This window comes from Microchirus variegatus (assembly GCF_963457635.1).
Source record: "Microchirus variegatus genome assembly, chromosome: 3".
Taxonomy (NCBI): Eukaryota; Metazoa; Chordata; class Actinopteri; order Pleuronectiformes; family Soleidae; genus Microchirus; species Microchirus variegatus.
The window spans coordinates 6,627,498-6,653,328 of NC_139804.1; the positions used below are offsets into that span (position 1 = coordinate 6,627,498).

At 38.4% G+C, this 25,831-nt stretch overlaps 1 protein-coding gene across 1 annotated transcript; it reads left to right on the top strand.

Moving 5' to 3' along the window:
• Nucleotides 1-11,790: 11,790 nt before the first annotated feature.
• Nucleotides 11,791-19,391, top strand: nek3 (NIMA related kinase 3; the record flags this gene model as incomplete). Its single annotated transcript, XM_083886449.1, is given in 14 exon segments — nucleotides 11,791-11,910; nucleotides 12,442-12,535; nucleotides 12,622-12,719; nucleotides 12,803-12,886; nucleotides 13,005-13,072; nucleotides 13,172-13,258; nucleotides 14,457-14,511; nucleotides 15,795-15,998; nucleotides 16,231-16,339; nucleotides 18,062-18,232; nucleotides 18,317-18,429; nucleotide 18,431; nucleotides 18,603-18,720; nucleotides 19,325-19,391. Coding segments are annotated over 14 exon segments (1,389 nt in total).
• Nucleotides 19,392-25,831: the final 6,440 nt, after the last annotated feature.

The following is a 25,831-nucleotide window of genomic DNA, read 5'->3' on the forward strand; positions in this document are numbered from 1 at the left end:
CACTACTCGGCTCGACTACATATTATAGTATAATATGTAGTCGAGCCGAGTATATATTATATAGAGTCACAAGTGCGATGTCCGACAGAAGAATCAAATCGAACAATACCGAACTGTAGATCACCTAAAAAGGCTTAAAAATCTTGAAAACATGCGTTAATATCAAACATTCAGCAAAGCAAATAATCTAAAATCTCAATATTTAACAGAGGAGTCTGGTGTATTTAGCCACAGCGCTGCTGAAAGCCAACTATCGTGAACCGAATCACAACCCGTTCAGTCGTATTTCACTTCAGTGGCTGAAGTAAACAACTGCTTTGACCGTCAGCGCGTTTGTGTCGCGTCTAAAACATTGCGGAGGTTTCGCGCAGCCATGCTACGTTGCTATGTTGGAGTAGTGCCATTAAGTTACTTCCCAGTCTTAGCCTCAGACATGTTCAAATTAGCATTAGCATTGATGCAAACGCACGGGGAGCTGCTAACGGCATGGTCGTTAAAGCTGCTACCTTGCTCGCTAGCCGCTAACTCCCTGGCTGTCAGCCCTGATGTTCTGTAAAGTCACTCTTTCGAGAAATGAGTTTAGCTTGAGAAAACCTGTGAACCCCACTCCCCCACATATTTTATAAATTTTCTGTTTCCCACTGCGTTTAAAGGAACTTCCTAACTGTACACGTCTGCTTCGGCAGATCTGACCATTAGGGCTCGTATGGATTGATGATGATGAATAAAGGGAATTTATGAAAACATGTATACGCTTGGACGAGGAAGATCAAGGCTCACACAGGAATAGATAAGGATTCAAATCAAGATTCAGTGCTTCACACACACACACGGTGATAGAAAGAAGCTGAGTCAGCAAGAATTTGAAAGTGTACCGTATCACAGAGAAGAAAAAAGAAGTATAGTCGTACCTTTGCACACTCAGGTGTTTCTGTTCTGGCTGATAACAGGTAGGGCCAATTCAAATTCCTATTTTAACCCTCAATCTTAATCCTGGCCCTCAAAACCAAGTGTTGAGGGTTATTTTGTCACTTAGAAATGGGACACCCCTTAAATGCAGATACGTCTTCAGACTGTAGGGGGCAGAATAACGCGAAAGCTGCGTCCAGTCTGTCAACTCCTAAAAAGAAGAAGAAGAAGAACACATTTACGTCAGGATTATTTATTACGATCCGTTTGTCAGTCAAGTTATTAGGTTGTCAGTTAGTTATAAGATGATACTAATCCATAATATGGGCCTAAACTAAGATAATACAATGGTTTTTATCATTTTTATATCTCTATTAACAAAGACAATACTTAACTTGTAGCGTACTTGTTTTGCTGCTTTCGGCGCCATCTTTGTTCTGTCAAAACACGCAATGCATTCTGGGTAGCCCTTGCTCCCAAGCGTGGTCTCGGAAAATCTCAATATTGAGGGCGATACAGCCAATAAACTTGCCCCTCAACTTAATTTTTCTGAGAATCGGGACAGCACTTGCACTAGAGGGAGCGCATTTTTGAGATTGAGGGTTAAGCAAGGAATTGGAATTCACCTGTACTCTCTCCAGGTTCTCGGTGGGTGGAGCCATGTTGAGTATCACACAGAATCACCTGGGGTGACTTTAGCCCTGACAAAGATGTTGATTTATACCCACACGTGTTGAACCGTGTCACGTTACTGGGCGTCATTTTTAATACCGCAGAGCTTGTCTATACACAGGCGCTCGACACCTCCGACACCATCGCCTACCTGAGAGCCTGTGGCACGTTGGCCTTTTAAAGGAAACACCATCCACTTTGAGGTTACATCTGTCCCAGATCCAGAAAAGGGCCCTTTTATACAGCAGATGTTCTCATTGTCTTCCCTAACAACTCAGGTCCTGAGCCTTAATCAGACTTTACGGTCATCGGCTGGTGAGTGATTTGAGTGCGAGAGGCAGCAGCAAGTGGCTCATAATATAAAGTATAAAGAGGAATGGAACAGTGCCATAATAAGAAACCTGACAGCACCAAACACCTGTCCAAGTCTGGCAAGGCTGTGAATTCTGTATTTTACAGTTTAATTTGAACATTAGCTGTGTTTAAATTAACATACATAATCAGAATAAAAGACTGATCGCAATAAAATGGCTGGGAACACTGAGATGGGTTCATATCATGAGAAAAAATTCAAGGCCCTTAAACAGACAAGGGTCATTGAAAGTGCTTGCATTTTGTGCAAGACAGAAGTTGAGTTGAAATTTAGGTAAAGGCTCGATAATTAGTCGTCTCTCTCTCTCTGCTGTTGACGTGAGATTCCACGCAGAATAATGAGCGAGTAAAGCAAGCGAGAGAGCTCATTTTTACGTGACGCCTGGGAAATGAAAATTTCACGATCTCACCAAAGAAGTTAGTTCAACACATATTTAAGGAGTCCAGCACTGATCCTTTAACACTCCAGGTAAATCTGTTATACAGGCTTCCCAAAGGTCCTTGAAAATCCTTGAAAGTTTGTGAATTCGAGAGAAAAAAATTCAAGGCCCCTACATAGATAAGGGTCATTGAATGTGCTTGCATTTTGAGCAAGAAAGAAGTTGAGTTGAAATTTAAGTAAAGGCTTGATAATTAGTCGTCTCACTCTCTCTCGGCTGTTGACGTGAGATTCCATGCAGAACAATGAGCGAGTAAAGCAAGAGAGAGAGCTGCTTTTTACGTGACGCCTGAAAAATGAGCTCTCACAAAGTCTTACTTTGCTGCAATATATTTCTGTTATACAGGTTTCTCACCTCACCCTGATGGGTTTTCACCTGTGTCCAGTCATTCCGGCCTTAGTCAACTCTCATGTTTCTGGCTGAGTACATTGATTGAAGTTCTCTTTATTTTGTTTTTTCCCCACAATAAACCTTCTTTTTGGAACATCATTTTTGTTGAACCGTGACACAGTTTTTGCGATGAATCCACAAATCTGCAATTATTTAGGCCTCGTATCTCTCATTCCGTAGACCCAGATTTTGCTATGGCTGATTATGATCTGGTGCGACCATCATTGTATTGTTGCCGCGTAGGATTGTGGGCCATCGATATCGCCTTCCTTTTCCTAAAGGACGGTCCGTGTGTTTTTCTCTTCTAATAGAGATACGAAAGAAAGCAATAAACGTGAATCTGAACTCTTTCAAATGACTTCTGTGTCTGGGGCACTTATTTGCAAATGTTCCCAAGTATATTTAACTGTTCAAATGAGCCCCAGGGCCATGAAACCAATTGGAAATCAAGCACTTCATTCATTCTATTATTCACACGTGTGGTTTTCCCACTGTTGCATGTCAAAGTGACTCCTGTTGAAATAAAGCGAGCAAAAAAAAAGAGCGTAATTTGTTCTGTCCAACATGTGCAGCAACGCTAAGACGAGAATCAAAGACTTGTCAATCAGGACCTGTCTGAGCACGCTCACGCAGTCCTGACGTCTCATCAGCCGAGACTCATTACAACCGCCTGCGTGTGTGCAGGGCGTGATCTTCAACCGTCAGAGAACCAGGACTAAACTGCGTCTTTGACTAAACGGTGAAAGGGAACGTGTGTAGTTTGTGAGGTTAATGAAGCCTATGTGATGTGCAGGATATCAGGTACATCATTGTTTTTGTCACAGTTTAATTTAACCTGGGTTCTGTGCTTATAACTTAACTATTGTCTAAATATGTATATACGTACATATATATATATACATACATACATATACACATATACATACATATAGATACTCATATACATACATACACATATACATACATACACATATATACATACACATACACACATATATATATATATATATATATATATATATATATATATATATATATACACACATACACATACATACATATATATACACATACATATACACATATATATACATACATACATACATATATGTATACACATATATATTTATATATAATATACAGTACAAACACTTAAAACAGCATGGGTTGCCAGACCTCCAGCACAATTACCTACAAAAACAGAGTACACTTCGTGTTTTCTATCATTTTCCTTCTATACTTTTTACTTGCAAAAACAAATTGCTTGAGTGCAAGTTCTGTCAGAAATGACGTATCCTGGTCCTTTTGTGGCGAGTATACTTCACATATTACGGAGATCCATGGTTCTGAAACTGTGGTACGCGAGCTTCCTCTGGTGGAAAATACTGTTCTACTGTACCTATATACCAGGGTATGTGGTCATAATTGTAGTAATGCATAGAAAATAGTGCTAGGCACGCTAACGGCGTTACCGGCGTCAATGTTAGCGTATGGCGCGTTTCCGTGACGACTGACCTGGAAAAAAGATGCGCGTGAGGTCATGTTTACGTGACTTGACGATTGTTAAAACGAGTCTCTAAAGTAACGCAGTTTTTCGTGGCACGGCACCGGAGTCCAGGCACCGTTTACCAGTTAGGTCCGTTAGCTGCTTTAGCTCCGTTAGCTGCTTTAGCTCCGTTAGCTGCTTTAGCTCCGTTAGCTGCTTTAGCTCCGTTAGCTGCTTTAGCGCGGTTAGCGCGCCTACAAATAACCAGTGCACCTGCGTATGTGTGCGTCTGTTTTTAAAGTTTAGCTTTACTTTAGAGACTCATTTTAACAACCGGGAGTCACGTAAACATGACGTCACGCGCGTCTTTTTCCGATCAGTCGTCATGGAAACGAATCACCTTTTTTCTCGCTCCATCTTTATCTAATTTCACTTTACCAGTGTGTGACGCATGTGTGAGGAAGAGGAGGATGATGCGAGAGCATAAATTATCCTATTTAGGAATAAATCTTGCCTCCTGTGAAAAGCCTGTAGCTAACACCGCTGTATTTTAACGTCGGCGGTAACGGTGTTACTTAGAGAGCGCAATTTTATTTCCAGGCGGTGTTTGGTATATGAAAAGTTTGAGAACCACTGGCACAGATTACACCACTGATCACAAAAGACAGATGAAAAACGTCTGCCTCGCTCCAGTTTTAAAAGTTCAACACATGTCTCAGTAACACGCCTCAAGTGTTAGCTATTCCCCGCCTGTCTTCAAACTCACCGTGAATGGATCGCATCATCAATAGCAGATGCCAGTTTTCTAAAAGGAAAGAATAGTAATACATTTTTTTTAAATCCCTCCTTCCCTTCTTCCTGATCTTTGCCATTTCATTCTTTCCACATATACAGGTTATTTTGGCTCTGGGGAATCACAGAGAGAAAGAAGTACTAGAGAGGGGAAAAACTTGAGTTTCTTCGCAGAGTCAAGACATCTGCGTCTTGTATGCTGTTAGTGTCAGTGAAAGAGCTGCAGAAAGCAAGATGGTGTCACCTTTGAAGCTGCTTCAGTGGAAGTTCAAACTCTGGCAGACAGATTATTTACAAGCCAAGGTGAGAGGCCTGGCTGTAGAAGCTCTCCAGGTTTCTCGAGAGCAAAAGTTCCCGCTTCACAAATGTTCTAAAAAGAGAACTGGAATCATACCTCTGGGTGCAGTCTTACGGAGGGAAGGAAAGAAATAGAAAAGAGAGAAAAAAAACATTGTGAGTTCTGAAATAAAACCCTGTGCAGATGGCACTTCATTCAGTCCTCGAATGGAGTTATCCTGCATGATTTAAATCAAAAAAATCAAACTTCACAGCCTCCTCCTTACTCGAGGAACACAAATCCCCTATAGATACCTAAGATAAGGAGGAAAATAAGAGTGAGGAGAGTGCAGAGATATATCAGGACCCGGTGGAAGACTTTACTGCAATGTGAGATACTGCATATATGCAGAGGAAAACTCTCTCTCTGTTCATTATGATAAACTCTGCTATCAAACCTCGGCTGGTATAAGTAGCGGATTAGACCCAGGGCGGCCTGATCCAGGTCATTTATTAAGGTTTATGAAACAAAGGTTTTACAAGGAGGTGAGTCAAAGAGAATCAAACTTAATTCAAACGTATACACAGTTGATAACCTACGGTGGCCCTGAGGTGCAAAACGCAAATCACAAAACACAACACAAATCAAAAAACACAAACGCAAATCAAAAACACAAAAACATTAACTCAAAACGGAAACACAAATCACACAACGCAAACACAAAAGCAGAAAACGAGAAAACATTAACTCACAACGCAAACACAAAAGCAGAAAACGTGAAAACATTAACTCACAACGCAAACACAAAAGCAGAAAACACAAAAACATTAACTCACAACACAAAAGCAGAAAACACGAAAACATTAACTCGCAACGCAAACACAAAAGCAGAAAACACGAAAACATTAACTCACAACACAAAAGCAGAAAACACGAAAACATTAACTCACAACACAAACACGAAAACATTAACTCACAACGCAAACACAAAAGCAGAAAACACGAAAACATTAACTCACAACACAAACACAAAAGCAGAAAACACGAAAACATTAACTCACAACGCAAACACAAATGCAGAAAACACAAAAACATTAACTCACAACGCAAACACAAAAGCAGAAAACACAAAAACATTAACTCACAGCGCAAACACAAATCACACAACGCAAACACAAAAGCAGAAAACACGAAAATATTAACTCACAACGCAAACACAAAAGCAGAAAACACGTAAACATTAACTCACAACGCAAACACAAACACAAATGCAGAAAACACGAAAACATTATCTCACAACGCAAACACAAAAGCAGAAAACACGAAAACATTAACTCACAACGCAAACACAAATCACACAACGCAAACACAAAAGCAGAAAACACGAAAATATTAACTCACTTTAGCTAACTTGGTAGAGCTGCCGTTCCATGTAGAAGTGCACACTACTGATAGCGCCAGTTCGAATCCCGCCCCAAGCAGAAAGCACATACACAAAATAGCATTTAACACAACAACATTATATCACAACGGAAACGCAATCAAAAAAGCAGACAACACAACGGAAATGCATGTCAAAACGAAAACGCAACTCAAAACACGGACTGAGGTAATGTTGTTGTGTTAAATGCTTTTTTGTTTGTGCTTTCTGCGTGGGGCGGGATTTGAACTTGTGCTATCAGTAGTGTGCACTTCTACATGGGACGGCAGCTCTACCAAGAGAGTTAATGTTTTTGTGTTTTCTGCTTTTGTGTTTGCGTGGCGAGTAAATTTTTTCGTGTTTTCTGCCTTTGTGTTTGTGTTGTGTGATTTGTGTTTGCGTTGTGAGTTAATGTTTTTGTGTTTTCTGCTTTTCTGTTTGCGTTGCGAGTAAATTTTTTCGTGTTTTCTGCTTTTGTGTTAGTGTTGTGTGATTTGTGTTTGCATTGTGAGTTAATGTTTGTGTTTTCTGCTTGTGTGTTTGCATTGTGAGTTAATGTTTTTGTGTTTTCTGCTTTTTAGTTTCCGTTTTGAGTTAATGTTTATGTGTTTTTGATTCGTGTTGCGTTTGTGTTTTGCACCTCATGGCCACCGTAGATAACAAAGCTCGACGTGCTATTTCGCACAAACAGGACTAAGGAAGTTGTGAATCCTCCATTGCAATCTGCATTCTCACCATTAGATGTCACTATTTCTCACACACAGGAACCTCCTGTCTCCTATAATAATGCCGTCTCAGCCGAGCTCTTCTTCGATTAAGTTAATCCCAGCGTTTTTATCAGGCACAAACAGCTTTCTGCCTCGTCGGCATTTATCCAGGTTAGTTCAACACACATATTTAAGGAGTCCAGCATTGATCCTTTAATACTCCAGGTAAATCCAGGTCCTAGCTTGCTTGATTTAAACTGCTGCTCCTGTCCACTGAGACCAAGTGAACTGAAACGGCCTCATCGACAAAGTCTTACTTTGCTGCAATATGTTTCTGTTATACAGGCTTCCCACGGGTCCTTGAAAATCCTTGAAAGTTTTTGAATTCGAGAGAAAAAAAATTCAAGGCCCCTACATAGATAAGGGTCATTGAATGTGCTTGCATTTTGAGCAAGAAAGAAGTTGAGTTGAAATTTAAGTAAAGGCTTGATAATTAGTCGTCTTTCTCTCGGCTGTTGACATGAGATACCACGCAGAACAATGAGTGAGTAAAGCAAGAGAGAGAGCTGATTTTCACGTGACGCCTGGGAAATGAAAATTCCAAGATACTCCAGGTAAATCTGTTATACAGGCTTCCCACGGGTCCTTGAAAATCCTTGAAAGTTTGTGAATTTGAGAGAAAAAAATTCAAGGCCCTTAAATAGACAAGGGTCATTGAATGTGCTTCGTCGTCTCTCTCTCTCTCTCGGCGGTTGATGTGAGATTCCGCGCAGAACAATGAGCGAGTAAAGCGAGAGAGTGAGCCGATTTTGAAAAATCCAAGATCTCTGTCTCACCAAAGAAAAATGACTGAAAAGACTGACTTTGACCCAAGATCCCAGGGACAAACACTTGTCCAGATGCAGAGTGTGCTGTGTAAGCACATTCACTCCTTGAATTTGAGAGAATTGGTCCTGGAAAGTCCTTGAAAACTGCTTGAATTTGATGTCGACCAAGGTACGGAAACCCTGGTTATCATGAAATAAAAGAAACAAGACTCTAAATCTGTATTAACTGACAAACAACAAGCAGGTGAGAGCATGAAAACATTCACATTAGCGACAAAGTTCTGTGTCCGTGGTGGAGTTTCTGAGGTAACTCTAATCTCTCTCTGTTTCTTTTTTGTCCTCCTCCTCCTGTAACATCTTTCTTTCTCTGGTATTCCAGACGTTAGTGCGGTCGCCCGGGAAGTCCAGCGCTCTGCTGTAATTCAACACTGTAATGTTTTTTTTTCGCTGCTACAATCCTGTGGTGACACGAGTCCCTGAACACACCGTGGAGGAAGTGCTCTCCCCCTGAAAACAGCGACACAGGAATGTACGAGTGAAAAGACGCGGTATCACCGGAAGGCTTTTTCAGAGGAGGTTAAAGAGAAAATAAAATGTATTGACGCGTCTGTTTTTGTCATATATGTGATACAATAATATAAAAATAACAATAACAGGCACACTACCCTTTTTATCAGGCCGTGTCTGCTTCTGCCTTCTAGTGGACACATTTGAGTCATTCAGTTTTTAAACGGTGCCTTTCACTTCAAACCTGCAGCGTGATTCATTGTTTTTGAATGTTTCTGTTACTGTCTTCCTGTCTGTCTTACTGTAAATATATTATTGTATGTTTTATTGTTTGTTCTTAGGTCTATTAGGTCACACATTTTTATATTTTATTTATCTCTGATGTACAGCTCTTTGTTTCAGCTGTTTAAAAAGTGCTTTATAAATAGAGTTGAACTTTGAACTGTGGATTATTTCGAATTTCACAAATTATATCCAATTTAAAGGTGCCATATGTAAGAATGTGGCCAAAAACAGTTACTACATTCAAATTCAAAACACAGAGGGTCTTTTAGGTTTCGTTTTCTGACCTAACTGGCAACCCGTGGTTGTTCGGCAGGTGAGACTCTACTTACTGCAATGATTGGTAGACGGCGGTAGGTGGCGCCATATGCCAAAACATGATTTCAAAACATAAACATGATTTGCAGTCTGCAAATGATTTTTTTAATGCAAATATTTTGTCTGTACTGTTGTTGTTGGTGAGTTCAGTTTGTTATATGAACATTATTCCTGAGTCTCTGTGACATATTAGGAGGATTTTAGGGTCAGTTGCTTTAGATTTATCACATAATGCACCTTTAAAAACAAGCCAAGTGTTGTTTTTATAGTTTCTACAATATTTGATTGTATGTTTTATTGTTTGTTCTTAGGTCTATAAGGTCACACATGTTTATGTTTTATTTATCTCTGATGTACAGCACTTTGTTTCAGCTGTTGTTTTGAAAGTGCTTTATAAATAAAGTTGAATTTTGAACTGTGAAGAATTTCAAATTTCACAAATTATATCCAATTTAAAGTGTTCATATAGTTGGGTTGAAAAAAAGGATAGAAGACACTATATTGCCTCTGTATGTGTGTTTTAATAAGGAAAAAGTAGCATAAATACTCTGTTTTAATGGTTAAAGGAAACAGAATAAAACAGTTATATTAATAAATGTAAAGCAAATAGAGCAAATAAGTTAAAATATCAAGATAACGTGAATCAAAAACAACACAAACAGACTAAAAGGGCACAATTGACTAAAGCTGCCCTCAGGTCTTCAGGAAAAGTCCTCAGTGTTGAAAGCTGCCTCTCTGTGAGGGTTTAGTTCTTACATGATATCACAGACGTCAACAGAAGCTCACTTGAGTTTCACAAATGGCTTCCGTCCAAACCGAGTTCAACCGCAACATCTTTTATGTTCACAGCTCCAGAAAATTGTCCATCAAAAACCAGCCCGTGCAGCATTATTTCCAGGATCTGAAGACAAACACTTGCGTAACGGGCCTCGATATTGACCTCATTATCGTTGCCTTTATTCTCCTCCTGTGGCAGAGTGTAGTCGCTGATAGGTGCAGCCAGGACGCTGCCAGAGAGGTAATGAGGCAAATATTAGACGCTTGGACCTCACCGTGCAGTCGTTTGGAATAGGAAGCACGATGAAGCCGGTTTATGCTGCGCAAGATGTTTGGGGAATTCAGTTGAAAATTAAAGGGGGCACAGTGGTGTAAATCACAAATCGCGTGCAAAAAGCATCTCATGCATTTTATGTGTATGTGTATGTGCACAGTTCCGGTCAGTTGTTGTTGTCTTAACCCTTTAAGGTACTACTCAACCATTTGGTTGACCACACTGTAAGTCACTATATCTCATTGAAAAATGCATCAAGCTGAACTCACTAACACTAAATGTGACTTTATGAATTATGCAAACCAGGTTTATTATGAACAGACGTCTCAACCGTTTGGTAGAGGCCTGTATCTGGGATAATGTAGGGTCTAATTAAAGAATAAATAAAATATTGATAGTCATTATGGTTATCATAAGGAAATAAAATAAATATAATAATAATAATAAAAGATGCAAAGAAATAATTTTTCTTGGGGGTTAAAACACTTTTTTTAGCTGTGAAATTGTGTTTATCCTCTAAAACATGTTGCTGTTTACATTATTAGGACTTTCTTAATACTGTAGGTTTTTGTTTTCTTTAAAAACATTTGAATTACCGTATAAAAATGGTTAGGCGAAAAAAAAAAAAGGACCGCCCGAACAGGGACTTGAACCCTGGACCCTCAGATTAAAAGTCTGATGCTCTACCGACTGAGCTATCCGGGCTCTGAAAGTCACCATGTGACGTGGGTCAATATAAACACTGCAAGAATGTGCATTTTCAATGATAGATTAAAAATATATCGTTTTTTTCCTAAATAGCGTACTTTTTTTTATACTATCGCCATAGTTCTGACCTGGCACAAACACACGTTCCAGGCAGCTTTCTTTGTCAAAAACCTACATCGAATGAAAGAGGACGAAATGTGTCATAAAAGCGCTTAAACACGTGTCAACATTTAGACGAACAGAAGCGCTTATTTTAAATGACTGTTCGTGGTTTCTGCTGAAATGTTACAACGAGACGTGAAGTAGGATTTTGGAGATGATAATCTACTGCCATCTAGCGGTAAGAGAGCGCGTCACGGGCACTTCCGGGTCCCTCCTACCTGGCTACGTCACACAACAATACGGAAGTAGCCACGGAACGAATCCCGCGGAGGGCACATGTAGAACAATAATAAATCCGTGTTTTCAGTTGAATTAGCCTTTATTTTCCACACGTGTTGTTGGATTTCTCAACGAAGATAGTTTACATTTATATAAACCTTCATTTCCGGTGGTTCAGTCTGTTGTAGATGTAGGGATTTTTTGTTCATTTTCAGCGCTGTCTTTGTTTTGTTTTGATTCGAAGAAGCTCCATGGAGTCACATTATTCACCGCTGAGAGTCATCGGTGAGGGATCGTTCGGCAGAGCTTTGTTAGTGCGGTGTAACAACAGCCAGCAGGAATATGTGCTCAAAGAAATCCAGCTGCCAAAGGTCAGAGTGAACACTTCATTGTTTTACATGCATAATAAATGTCACTGGGGGCTTTTATTTTGAAAAGCACTACTTGTAAATTGATTTTCTAATTTATTAATTAATTAATAAAACCAGAGCTGTAGTAATACATAGTAAACATACATTATGACCCTAAAAGTATTATATTCAAAAAACATTAAAAAAGTAGAATACATATTTTGTGTTTAACATTATACAAGTATACCTAATAAAATGACTGTTGAGTGTGTAACAGGAGTTTACCCAGGTTTCTTCAGTGAAAATAATAATTACCATAATAATATAATAGTGAAAAAAAAAACCTGGCTTCCATACTGTATATGGATAATTCAACACTGGATTATATTAGAATCCAGCTCTGCCGTGTTCTATAATCTGATGTGAAAATGTAATTTGCACTGTTCTGATAACCACATTGCCACCTCCACAGAAACATGGAGGTGTCCTTGTTTTTTTTTTGCATAATTGTAAAATGCATGAATTCACGCGTCCGTATTTGCATCTTTATAGAATCGGAGTAAATTGGAGAACTCGAGGAGAGAAGCCGTCCTGCTGTCCACAATGAAACATCCCAATATCGTGGCCTTCAGGGAAGCATTCGAGGGTAAACACGCAGTAAACCTGAGACAAACACACACACACGCACAGTTATTGTTGGATGATTTGATTGTGTTTGTTGTTGTCGTTCAGCTGATGACCTTCTGTGTATTATCATGGAGTACTGCAGAGGAGGAGACCTGTTACAGAGGATCACGCAGCAGAAAACGGCACAGTTTTGTGTTGATGATGTACGTCTTTAAACTATTCTCACACTTAATTTTAACTGATTAACTTTCCACTTAAATCGTTGATTTTTTTGTTTTTCTTTCAGATCTTGAGGTGGTTTTCTCAAATGTGTGCAGGTGCAAAGCACATCCACGACAAACGGGTGTTGCACCGAGACCTGAAGTCCAAGGTACGGAAGCCTGTAGATATTTAAAGCTTGCACACAGAGCTGTGAATGAAATGTGTTCTTATACACACAAACAAAGCCGTGTTGCCTAATGTGATAATTTTGTAATTTCCTCACTCAGAACATTTTCCTGACAGATGACGGGACGATTAAACTCGGGGACTTTGGCTCAGCGTGTATTCTCAACAGGTAGGAAAAGAAATAATTTACAAGCAGTAATTGCATGCAATTTTAAGTTACTGTACTTTAACTTTTACTCCTTTTGTTGTTTTTGTTGTGGTGTTGCAGCTCAAAAGCGTTCGCTCACTCGTACGTTGGGACGCCGTATTACGTAGCTCCAGAAATCTGGGACAATAAACCTTACAACAATAAGAGGTAAGTCTCTCAAAGTAGCCTCACATTAAAAGCACAAGAATGAATGAAGATAATTCATTTAAAAAAAAGAAAACAAATAAGTTATGAAACTGTCAAACATTAAAAAGCAATTTTGAAAAAGTGAGTTTTGTGGCTGATTGAAAAAAAAAAAGCAACAACAACATGAAAATATTAACTACGGTATCCCATAATGCAAGGATGATGAATTGTTATGATGACATTGCTTTAATTTGAATTGGAAAAACTCACAGAACAATCAAAAATAATGTGATTAAGTTGCCGCTTTGTTATTCGTTTTAAATTATAATTTTATTTAATGAACATTATTAATTGTTTTTAATGAGAGTGAGAGAGAGAGCATGTCTTATTTTAAAGCCATTATACACTTATACAAACATGTTTATGGATAGTTTACCCAAGGTCTGCCAATAAACCCTGATTTAAAATGTCTTGAGTTTCCCCTCAGGTGGATTTTTTTTTTTTTTTTTTTGACCACACAGATTGTGAACACTGTGCATATTAGTTAGCATAAGCAGTTGGTTAGCATTAGCAGTCGGTTGACGTGACAGTGCCAGTCACTGCAGTGACAATGAGGAATTTTCCACAACAGCGTTTGCTCTCAGCTCAGCACTTGTTATGTAACCGTGTGTGTGTGTGTGTGTGTGTGTACACACTTGTGAACCACTAGAACGGGGACTTTGGTGTCGTTTCACACCAACAAACAGGGGACTCCACGTTGAACAAGGGACCTTTTTCAAGTCCCCTATTAGTCTTGCTTTAAATCATGCTAAAATCATGTCTAAAATTACGCTGTGGTGATTTTTAAGAAAACTATTAAGCAAAGTGGGGACTTGCAAGTGTGCAAGTGTTAAAGCCCATACTCGGCAGTGCCCCTGCTGGCTAGAGCAGGGATTTCAACACCTTATTCACACACACACACACACACACACACACACACACACACATCGTTTCTTAACACTCCTTGATTGTCTGAATGTCTCGCAGCCCCAGACAGACTTTAAGTGAGTTTTGATTTGAGATTTGGGACGTTATTGTTCAGATGTGTTTTGGGAGTGCATTCCAGAGTTCGGGATGGGGGGGGTTGATGCTGAATGACCTGAGGAGGTCAGTGAGATATGGAGGAGTGAGTTGTAACAATACTGAATAACCCTCATGTCATGGTTTGTGTGTCCCACAGCGACGTGTGGTCTTTGGGCTGCGTTCTCTACGAGCTCTGCACCCTGAGACACCCGGTACGTCCCCTAAACCTTCCCCCTCTGTGTGTGTTTACTTTAGTTAAACTTTAGTACTTATTTAGACCAGTACTTTTACTTAAGGAAAATGCACTTATACCTTAGTACTTATTTAGACCAGTATTTTTAGTTGAGTACTGAGACCAGTTTATTGAGACCAGTACTTTTACTTAAATAAAATGTACTTTAGTACTTTTTTTGACCAGTACTTTTACTTATATTTAAGTAAAACATACTTTTAATTTAGTACTTATTTAGACCAGTACTTTTACTTTTACTTAAGTAAAATGTACTTTTACTTGAGTACTTTGACCAGTTTATTGAGACCAGTACTTTTACTTATATTTAAGTAAAACATACTTTTACTTTAGTACTTATTTAGTCCAGTACTTTAACTTATACTTAAGTAAAATATAGTTTTACTTTAGTACTTATTTAGACCAGTAATTTTACTTATGCTTAAGTAAAATGTACTTTTACTTTAGTACTTTTTTAGACCAGTACTTTTACTTAAGTAAAATGTACTTTTACTTGAGTACTTATTTAGACCACTACTTTTACTTAAGTAAAATGTACTTTTACTTGAGTACTTTGACCAGTTTATTGAGACCAGTACTTTTACTTAAGTAAAATTTACTTTTACCTTAGTACTTATTTAGACCAGTACTTTTACTTATTCTCAAGTAAAATGTACTTTTACTTGATTACTTAGACCAGTTTATTGACACCAATACTTTTATTTACAAGTGAAAGTACTTTTATGTATACTTGATTCAAATGTACTTTTACTTGAGTACTTATTAAGACCAGTACTTTTACTAATTTAAGAAAAATGTACTTGATTACTTATTTAGACCAGTACTTTTACCTTAGTTCTTATTTAGACCAGTATTTTTACTTATACTTGAGTAAAATGTACTTTTACTTGAGTACTTAGACCAGTTTATTTAGACCGGTACTTTTGCTTATACGTAAGTAAAATATACTTATACTTTAGTAGAATATTTCAGAACTCTTTCCACTGCTGGTTTACTGACCTAAGGAACACACACACACACACACACGCACCCACACACACACACACACACAGTCGCATCAGTAAATCATGGTGTGAACCAGTGACTCTGTGCACAGCGAGGTCCTGCTGCTGTGGAATGATGGAGGCCTGTTGTTATCTTCAGCTTATTTCCATTATCTCCTCATGTGTTTTCTGTGGCTCTGATGTTGCAGCGTGGGCCGTATATTTCCCACGGTTCCTCACTCTCCTCTTGTCTCGTGTCCAGTTCCAGGCGTCCAGCTGGAGGAGCCTGATCTTTAAGGTGTGCCGGGGCGCGTACCCGCCGCTCCCCGACCACCTGCCCTACGAGCTGCGCTATTTGATCAAGCACATGTTCAAGACCAACCCGAGGGACCGGCCGTCCCTGCGCACCATCCTGACCTCTCACCGGGTCTCCAAACTCCTGCGCTCACATCATTTCCCCTCCCAGGTAAAAACGAGCTTGTCCTCTCTCTCTCGAGCTTCCTGTGCGGTGACGGACGCTCGGGGGCAGAAGTGAGAATTTAAACTCTTCCACTTCCCCCAGCTGTGGTGATGGTGGTGACCCCCCCCCCACCCTACCCGTGTGGAATCTGACCTTTGACCACCCTGCTGTTGGTTCAGATGGCGGCGGAGCTCGTGTGGTGCGTTTGATTTACTGCACAGATTAAAATCTTTCGCAGGTGACGGAGGAGGAGGGCGGGAGGACGAGGCGATGGGACAGAGGAGGAGGAGGGAAGGTGGTGGAGCTGCTGCAAGAGAAGAGTTTGATGAAAACGACATCATTTGAAGGTAAAGTCCACGTAAAGATCTACTGAGATCAGTGAATACTATTTATGTATTATAATAAAAAAGGCGTTTTTTCTTAATATACTTTAAAGGTTCCGTGTGTGAGATTTAAGTGATTGTTGGGTGGTTTTTGTGTGTACAAGGACAAAGGTCAAAGTGCATCAGGGCAATGGATCATTTCCTGAATTTCAAAAATTAATCAAAATTATTCATTAAGAGATTTGCAAATATTTTCAACAGATCCTTGTTCAAGGGAATGCCGACTATTATGATGGTACATTTCAAGTCATTCCGAGATACTTTTTGTTTTCGAGAAGAAAGTCAGCTCACTGTCAAAGTGTATCAGGGCAAATGGATCATTTCCTGAATTTCAAAAATTCATTAAAATTATTCCTTAAGAGGTTTGAATATATATTTGACGGATCTTTGTTCAGGGCGATGCCGACTATTATGATGGTAAATTTCAAGTCATTCCAAGATCCAAAGTCTAAGGGCAATCTGACTAACGGTCAGAGAGATATTCCTGTCACAGGCTTGCTTTATAGATAAACATTTAATGTTTAGAGGAAATTTCTTGTTAAATCATAAAAAAATAGCTGTATCCCTTTACGACAGAAAACCAGAGCCAAAATTGTTTTGGGGTTAAAAAAAAATATCTTGTTGACACAGAAATACAAAACTTTTTGTTTACTTTTTTAAGGAAAATGCTCTTTTACCGAGATCCTTTCCCTTTTTTTTTGGAAAAATTATCATGTTAAAAAAAACGAACAAGAGTTTTTTCAAGTCAAATTGGCAGGCGAAGACACAATGCAGGGAAGAAGTTCTGAGCATAGGAAAGCGCAGGAGCTAACTAAGCAAAAGACAAACAAGTTACTAAGCACCAGCGCTCTTCAGGAGAGCTGTGACGTCTGACCACACAGAAGTCTGTGACACTCTGAAGACGAGAGGCTGGAGAACCAGGAAATAAGTAGAGGCTTGATGATTAGATTGGGAGCAGGTGTGTTCTCACCACAGGTGAACTGATTACATGCTGAGGCGAATGCAGGACAGAAATGTTCTTGTTAACACATAAAAACAACGCTTTTTCCAAATTTATGGGGAAAATTATCATGTTTATTCAAAAACAACACTACATTTTCAGTTAAAAAGTTATTGTTAAAACAGAAAAACCAAACCTTTTTCCCAATTTTTGAAAAATGATCATGTTTATTCAAAAACAGCAGCATTTTCAGTAAAAATGTTCTTCTAATACAGAAAAACATCACTTTTTCCCCATTTTTGAAAAATTATCAATTTTTTTCTAAAACAGCATCATTTTCAGTAAAAAATTAAAAAAAATTCTCGTTAATACAGAAAAACAAACTTTTCCCCATTTTTTGGGAAAATGATCATGTTTGTTCAAAAACAACACAGCTTTTTTGGGAAAAATGTTCAGTTTAATAGAGAAAAACACAACTTTTCCCCATTTCTTTTTTGAGAAATGATCATATTTATTCAAAAACAACAGCATTTTCAATAAAAACTAACTTTTTCCAACTTTTTGGAAAAAGTATCACATCTATTTAAAAATGATACAGGTTTTTTTTTTATCTGTTAATACATTAAATCAAAGCTTTTCCCCATTTTTTGGAAAAAAAACCATCACATTTATTCAAAAACAACACAGCTTTTTCAGGAAAAATGTTCTTCTTACGACGTCTCTAAAATAACCCTTTGTTTCCCCAGGTGTGGAGATAAGTGAGGGTCGCTGTGAAAGCAGAGAGGCCGCCTGCCGCCGCAGACAGTGGACGACTGAGCGGTCGGACTCTGTGCTGCAGGTTCTGGCAAACAAAAGCCTCATCTCGTCTGACAGCGCGTCCTCGACCGCCCGGACGCTCGTGAGCTCCGATCATGAAAGTATGTGTCGTTTTTAAAATAATGTGGGCAAAGTTTAAAGAATAAAACTCATTTGAGACTAATTTGTTTGTTTGTTGGATCCAGAGGACGATCTGCAGAGGAGACGATGGGACAAAGATCCTCCTGAAAGACTCATGAGTCTGTTAGAAAAGGCCCAGCTGAGCAGAGCCTTCAGCACCTTCTTAATACACAACGGTTTGTGGAAACATTTAAGACTCACAGAAATTCATTTAATCTTTATTTAGTCGGGCAGTGTCATCGCCAAAAAGACAAAAACACAGCATAATAACACTTTTATTACATTTAAACAGTGCATTTTACCTGAAAACTGCTGTAACTGTATTAGTGTTTTTGTCGTGTCTCCTCACAGCGGACGACCCCCTGAAAGGACCCCTGTCTCAGCCTCAGGGCGACGACACTGACGGCGGCGAGGAGGAAGTGAGCGTCGACCAGCGGCGTCTGGAGCCACGCTCTGACGACGACGACACGTGAGCGTATTTACATCGTCATTATCGTATATGTTCATGTCGACGTCCTTTTGCACTTCTTAATTTACCTTAAAAAGCTCATAGCGAGAATATGAATTTCAAAATAAAACATATATGACAACACAGGGATGTAATAAACACCTCATATTAAAGTGTGTAGGATTTAGCGATAATATATCAAGTATATCATGTTTTCATTATTTTTTATGAAATTAAGAACTGTTGTGGGTTTTTTGTTACCTCAGATTTAGTCATTGTACCTGATTTGCACCAGAAAACCTTGGAAGCTAGGTAGCTAAGCTACTTCCTGTTATTACTGTTGTTTTACGACAGAGCTTACCCTTAACCCTAAAACTTACCCTTAACCATAACATGTTTTTAGAATAACTACTTTTTAAATCACCCAAAACTGTTGTAGTAGGTTGTTTTTTGACAGGAAGTAGCCTGTTTTTTGACAGGAAGTAGCCTGTTTTTCTGACAGGAAGTACACACACACTCCTGTACAGTAGCCCAGAATGGTCAAATCAATATTGTAAATGTGACCTCTGAAGTTTAACAGTAAAAACAAATAAATATGTTGTTATGTTTTGTCGTCACTTTGCAGAGACTTCGAGGAAGAATCTCCGTGCGACTGGATCGAAGAAGTCGAACACATGATTGCAGAACACTGAAACTGTGGAGGACTCAGTTTTGTTTACTCCGCCATGTTGGCAGGAAAAACAACTCGACTGCCAAGATGAACGTTGCCAGTTTCGAGCCGCCAGAGTTCCCTGGACGCTTAAAATCGAGTAATATATTGTAGAACTTGACTTGACTTATGGACAAAAGTATTGGGACGCCTGACCATTACACTAACACTAACACCAACACCAACACCAACACCAACACCAACACCAACACCAACACATATAACATACTCTAAAATGGAGTTAGTTCCCCTTTTGTAGCTATAACAGCTTACAGATCTTCTTGGATGACTTTCTTTCAAGTGTTTCAATGGGAATTTGCACCCATTCATTCTATAGAGCGTCCATGAAGTCAGTATCCACTGATGTTGGACGAGAAGACCAGGCTCACAATCTCTGTTCCAGTTCATCCCAAAGGTGCTCGATGGAGGTTGAGGTCAGGACTCAGTCACGTTAGGGTTAGAAGAAAAAAGGACCTTTCTCCAACTGTTGTTGGTTTACGGAAGAGTTGAGATTGTCCTTCCCTGGAGATAAGGAACCTAACACTCTTAGAAATAAGGGTTCCAAAAGTGTCCTTCTACAAGAGCTGAGGTTCTACCTGGAACCATTTGCTTCTGAAAAACCCTTTCCCGAAGAAAGGGTTTTTCAAGGGTTCTTGGTAACACTAATGGTTCCAGTAAGAAGCATTTTGATCCAGAGAACCCTTTGAAACCCATTTCCTAAATAAAGAGTTTTAAAAGGGTTCCTGGTGGAAAGGTTCTACCTGGAGCCAAAAAAGGGTTCTCCTATGAGGACAAGCCAAAAAACCTTATATTATATAAGAGTGTTGAGACCAAAGCTTGAAACACAACCCCGTACTCTTATCCCTCCTTCATCACATACTTTTGTCAATTTCCAAGAACTTTTATGCCCAAGAACGTATTTAACTCGGGAAAATAATTCCCTTTTGTACGGTCTGGTGTGCGAAGACCTTTAGAACGATACGTGCTTTCACGTCAGAGTCTCCAAATGTCACCAGAATGACACCAGAAAATGGCGCTAGATTTGTTGCTAGTTGCTTTTTTTCAACAAAAAGAGTCGCTAGAGTAAGTTGCTAACATCTGCTAACTGTGTTCCACCAATCAGCGCTCTTCAACAAACAGCCCCGCCCCTCTAGAGGACCTGGCACTTCTTTCAGGGAGAGTTTTGGGGTCGAGGTTAAGTTTTTTCCTGGGTATTTTCAGTGGAAACACGTCAAGGTTTTTCAAAATCCTGTTGTAAATGAGAACAGTTCCTGCAGTGGAGCAGGGGCTGTACTGTATCTGTGTACTTTATACTGCCCCCCTGTGGCTCTACACCAGTATGGACGTTATATTCCAGACGTTGGCGTATTTCCGACTTGCTTCAACTTTTCCCTCGTCGTATGCCAGAAAACTCTTCCAAACATCACAATAAAAGCATGTTAAATTAAGATATTTAAGTTCATTAGATATGAAGTGACCACACGACACAAATGGAATCTGTCGGCTTTGTGTGTGGGTTTCATGTTGACTGGGTTGTGTTTTTAAAAATGCTCCTGTTTGGTCATTTATTTAGTTTTCTTTTGTCAAGTGACTCTTAATTTGAACGTTTATTTTGGGTGGGTGAATGTGTGGAGCGTGGAGCGTGATAACTGTGTTGCTGAATCCATTTAGATCATGATTTAACCAGGATTATGTCCCTAACATCCTCTTTAAACCAAAAACTGAACGAGACATTTCCTGACGCAATAAAACCAAGAGTCAAAGCTGCAAATGCGGATCACTGTATATATCTGTGGATTATTTTTTTTGATAAATCAACCATTTTATCCATATAAATAACATGTTGAAATATGGTCTGATATTCTGAAGTCGGTGTCTTCCGAAAGGAAGTTCTTGGACAACATGGGTATGAAAGGTGTGTGATGTGGGGGAAAAAAAGAACATATATCGATACCGAGTGAGAGAAAAGTGATGTTTAAATGAAGAACGTTTACAAATGTGAGCCTTTAAATGAACATTTGCTGAAAACAACAATAAATTGGTAAACACTTTTACCTGATTCTGTTCAATCGGGATAGTAGAAGTATCACAATTCTGTGGGAGAAGATGTATACACATATTTTTCTTTCCATTCCTGGTGTTTTGTTAGGATTTATTTGCTGGAAAAATGGAACTTATTTGGAAATGACTGTGTTCAAGTTTATTATTTATTGTTGAGGGTTTTTATTGTGATCAAACTACTTTAATGGAAAGTGATTTGAAAATATTTTTACTCTGTGGCTTTCTCCATTTTTATCATATGACTTATGTCTGGAACTCTCTGGACATGTCATGATATTATTTATTAGTTGCATGAGTTTACCCTGTTTTTGGGATCAATAAAGTACATTTGTCTATTTATCTATCTAAAAAAATCACTTTTATATTGCTCTTTAGACGAGGGCCTTGCTTTAATGAATCCACCAAATGCTATTTTTTATTGTTCTATTGTTTGTTTTTCAGGTTTATATATGCTTGTATATTTTATGGATTTTATTTCTCTCTGATGTTCACTTTTTTTTGTTGTTGTTCCACCTGTTTTTAATGTGCATCATAAATATATATATATTTTTTTTAAACTAAAGGTGCTTCAGATGTCTGGAGGCTCCTGTTTTTGCCTCTCGTCTTGCGGTGAAACAGGAAATAATAGTGTGAGGACTTTTGATGTCTGTTTCCTCTGAATTATCCAAAGTAGACTAAACATGTTCCTTTTTTTTTTTTAGTGACGCGCGCACAAACCAGACGTCTGATGTTATTTTTAATTTTCTAGTAGCACACACACACAGAGAGAGAGATGACAGTGTTAGTCCTTCCATGACCACTAGGTGGAGCTGTAAATACTGACATGAACCTTGTGGAGAACGAAGGAAGGAGTGAGAATCTGTGGCTGAAAGAGCTTAAATTTAAGCTTTTTATTATTAGTCCTGGGGTGTGCTTTTTAAAAAAAAAGTTTTAAAGTGTTGAATAATTCTGCAGTGAAATAATCTGGCGACGCCGAATTAAAAGTGTCTCAACGTAGGAGAGCAAACAATGGCTGAGCCCTGTGTGACAACAGTGTGAGAACAGTGAGACCAGAGAAAAGACCTCGCCCTGTGACGGTTTGGGATCAACAGGATATTCTCCGCGCAAACCCTTGAGTCAACAAAACCACAGTGGTGCTGATTCACCAACAGTCACAGCAGGGACGGATTAAAAAAAAAGCCGCTCCACCACCACGAGGAGCCTCCCTGCCCATTGGCTCTGTGTGTGAGAGCAACCACAGATAACTGTGTATCTGCACATGATGGTGTTTTATGGAGGAAACTGGGGGCTGCAGCTCCTCCTTTATCTCCAAGACACACTGAAATCCCCCCCCCCCCCCCTACAGAGCTCCAACTGCAGCCTCCTTCAAGTTATGACTCCCTCAGTCATGTGATGGAAACAAGATGGAAACTATTTTAATGTGGAATTTATACTTTTTTGTGTGTGGAGAAGTATAGTTCAGGGCATTTAGTAGTAGAAAAAATATATTTTCTTGCAGAGGCTTTAAAATATTATTTGGGAGGAATTAATTATAGAATTAATGATAGAAATACACATTATTGTATCAGTGTATAAATAGCTGCAGTTGCACTGTATGTCCTTACATTTTTACACTTTATTGTCATTTTTTTAAATTCCCACTTTGTGTAGCTGATCTTTAATTAATGAATTACTTAATTAATCAATTAATTACTTAATTGATTAATTAAGTAATTAAATAATTAGATGATTAAATAATTACGTGATTAAATAACTACATCATTAAATAGATAATTAATTAATTAAATAATCAAATAATTACATCATTAATTAATTAAATAAATAATTAAAAAATTAAATAAGTAAATAAATAATTATATAAATAAATCATTAAATAATTAATTAAAATGTCTTCTTTAATATTTAATTAACTGAAGTTTATATTTATGTTTTACATATATTGTATTATAGTGTATTTTTGCATTTATCTCATATCTTTTATATTTTAAGAGTGCCTGAAATGTTCCACTTTTAGGATCAATAGAGTACATCTATCGGTCTAATCTATAATTATAATTATAATTCTATATTGTGTTACTACGGCAACCCGACTGGAAAACACCTGCTATAATCTCTCTTTTAAAGCATGTTCTAAAGTGGACACTTACTTCATCTTTTCTGACACACGAAGGCCACCGTAGTTATGTGACACCCAACATAAAAAGGGAGGAGTCAGGGGAGGATTGCTGCAATCTGCAGTCTCACCACTAGGTGTCACCATTTCTCACACACCGGTCCTTTTAAAACACACCAGTGTCCATTAAAAGCTCCGCTTATTATCAGATTATTCAACCGTTCACTCGTTTTAATGTCGATTTAAACACCTTTAAACTCCTTTTAAACAATTTTTTATTTGCGTGGAATTCTTTACGTGACACATTATGATGCTCGTATTTCATAAACTAACTTACTCTGATATCTTTTCTTGACTTTTTCCTACTTATTTCTTGACTTTTATTGTTGCTCTGATGTGAACAAAAACCCTGTATTTTCATTCCTGGAGTAAATCGTGCAGCCGTTTTCTTCTGGGTCAAAGGTGCGAGAAGACCCGACACCAAAGTCCTGACTGAACACTTTTATGAAGTTGTCGCTCAGAAAATATGGAGTTGAAAAAGCGAACACATGAACAGGAGCTTCCTCTCGCAGGAAGGATGTGAATTTGTGTCTGTTCTCTATCTCAGTGGCTATAAATGGGTCGAGGAAGAAATGTATCTTTTTCAATGAGCTACTGTGTGTGTGTGTGTGTGGACCAGTTGTCCCCATGGAGACCAAAACCGGGTCCTAATAAGGCAGAAGCCTCTAAGAATTTCTGAGGGCATTGGTTAAGTTTGGGACTAAGATTTGGATTGTGGTTAGCGATAAGATTTTGTTTAGTTCAAAATGAATGGAAATCAATGCAGGGTCCTAAGAAGCATAGCTACACAAACCTGTGTGTGTGTGTGTGTGTGTGTGTGTGTGTGTGTGTGTGTGTGTGTGTGTGTGTGTGTGTGTGTGTGTGTGTGTGTGTGTGTGTGTGTGTGTGTGTGTGTGTGTCACAGAGGTGTCAAAGTCAAATGACCCCAGGGTCACTGAGTGTCCGGTTTGGTCATTCTCTTAAAAAGACCACTCTATTCTTGTAATACTGGCACTTTTGTAACATAAAGACTTTATTCTCTTAAAATTACAACTTTTTTCTTGTGATATTAGGACTATTTTAATATTACAACTTTATTCTGATAAAATTACGACTTTTCCGGTAAAATCGTCTTTTTCTCGTGAAATGTTTAATTTTTTTCTCGTTATATTAGGACTTTTTTGATATTACGACTACTCCGATAAAATGACGACTTTTGTTCTCGTAAAATGTTGACTTTCTCGTAATATTGGGACTTATTTGATATTACGACTTTATTTTGATAAAATTAAGACTTTTCTTATAAAATTTTATTTTTCTTGTAAAATGTTCACTTTCTCGTGGAATGATGACTTTTTTCTCGCAATATTAAGACTATTTTAATATTACGACTTTATTTTGATAAAATTACAACTTTTCGCGTGAAAGTGTCTTTCTTGAAAAATTCAGACTTTCTCGTGAAATTTTGACTTTTTTCTCGTAATATTAGGACTATTTTAATATTACGACTTTATTCTGTTAAAATTACGACTTTTCTCATAAAATTATGACTTTTTTTAATAGTACGACTTTATTTTGATAAAATTAATACTTTTCTTGTAAAATCGTCTTTCTTGCAAAATTCTGACTTTTTTCTCAGAAAATTAAGATTTTTTTTCCTATAAAATTATGACTTTTCTCATAGAATTATGACTTTTTAAATATTACAACGTTATTCTCATAATATTACGACTTTGTTCTCTTATTATGACTTTATTCTGTAAAATGAAGACTTTATTCTGTAAAATGAAGACTTTATTCTGTAAAATGAAGACTTTATTCTGTAAAATCAAGACTTTATTCTTGTAAAAGTATGACACTTTCCTCTTCAGATTGGCCCTCATACTCCATGGTAGGATTGCAGCTCTTATATAACAAACTTAATTTCACGGCAGGTTCACGTGATCACTGACGGAAATGAAACTCTGAATCATTTCATTCTATGACTCAGACTCGTGAACAGTGTGTCACTCACTCTGCTGTGAGCTGTTGAGTTTGTGCTCAAACCACAACGCGCCTCACGGCAGGAAAAATCAGTAGAAGCGAGACTCGCAGTATTTCACGCTCTTCATCACTTCGTCTCTGAGCTTTTCACGCCTCACATCTCCAGCTACATCCTGTGTCTCTGTTTCACATGCTGCTGCTGCTGCATCTCTGAGCTCCAGCATCTC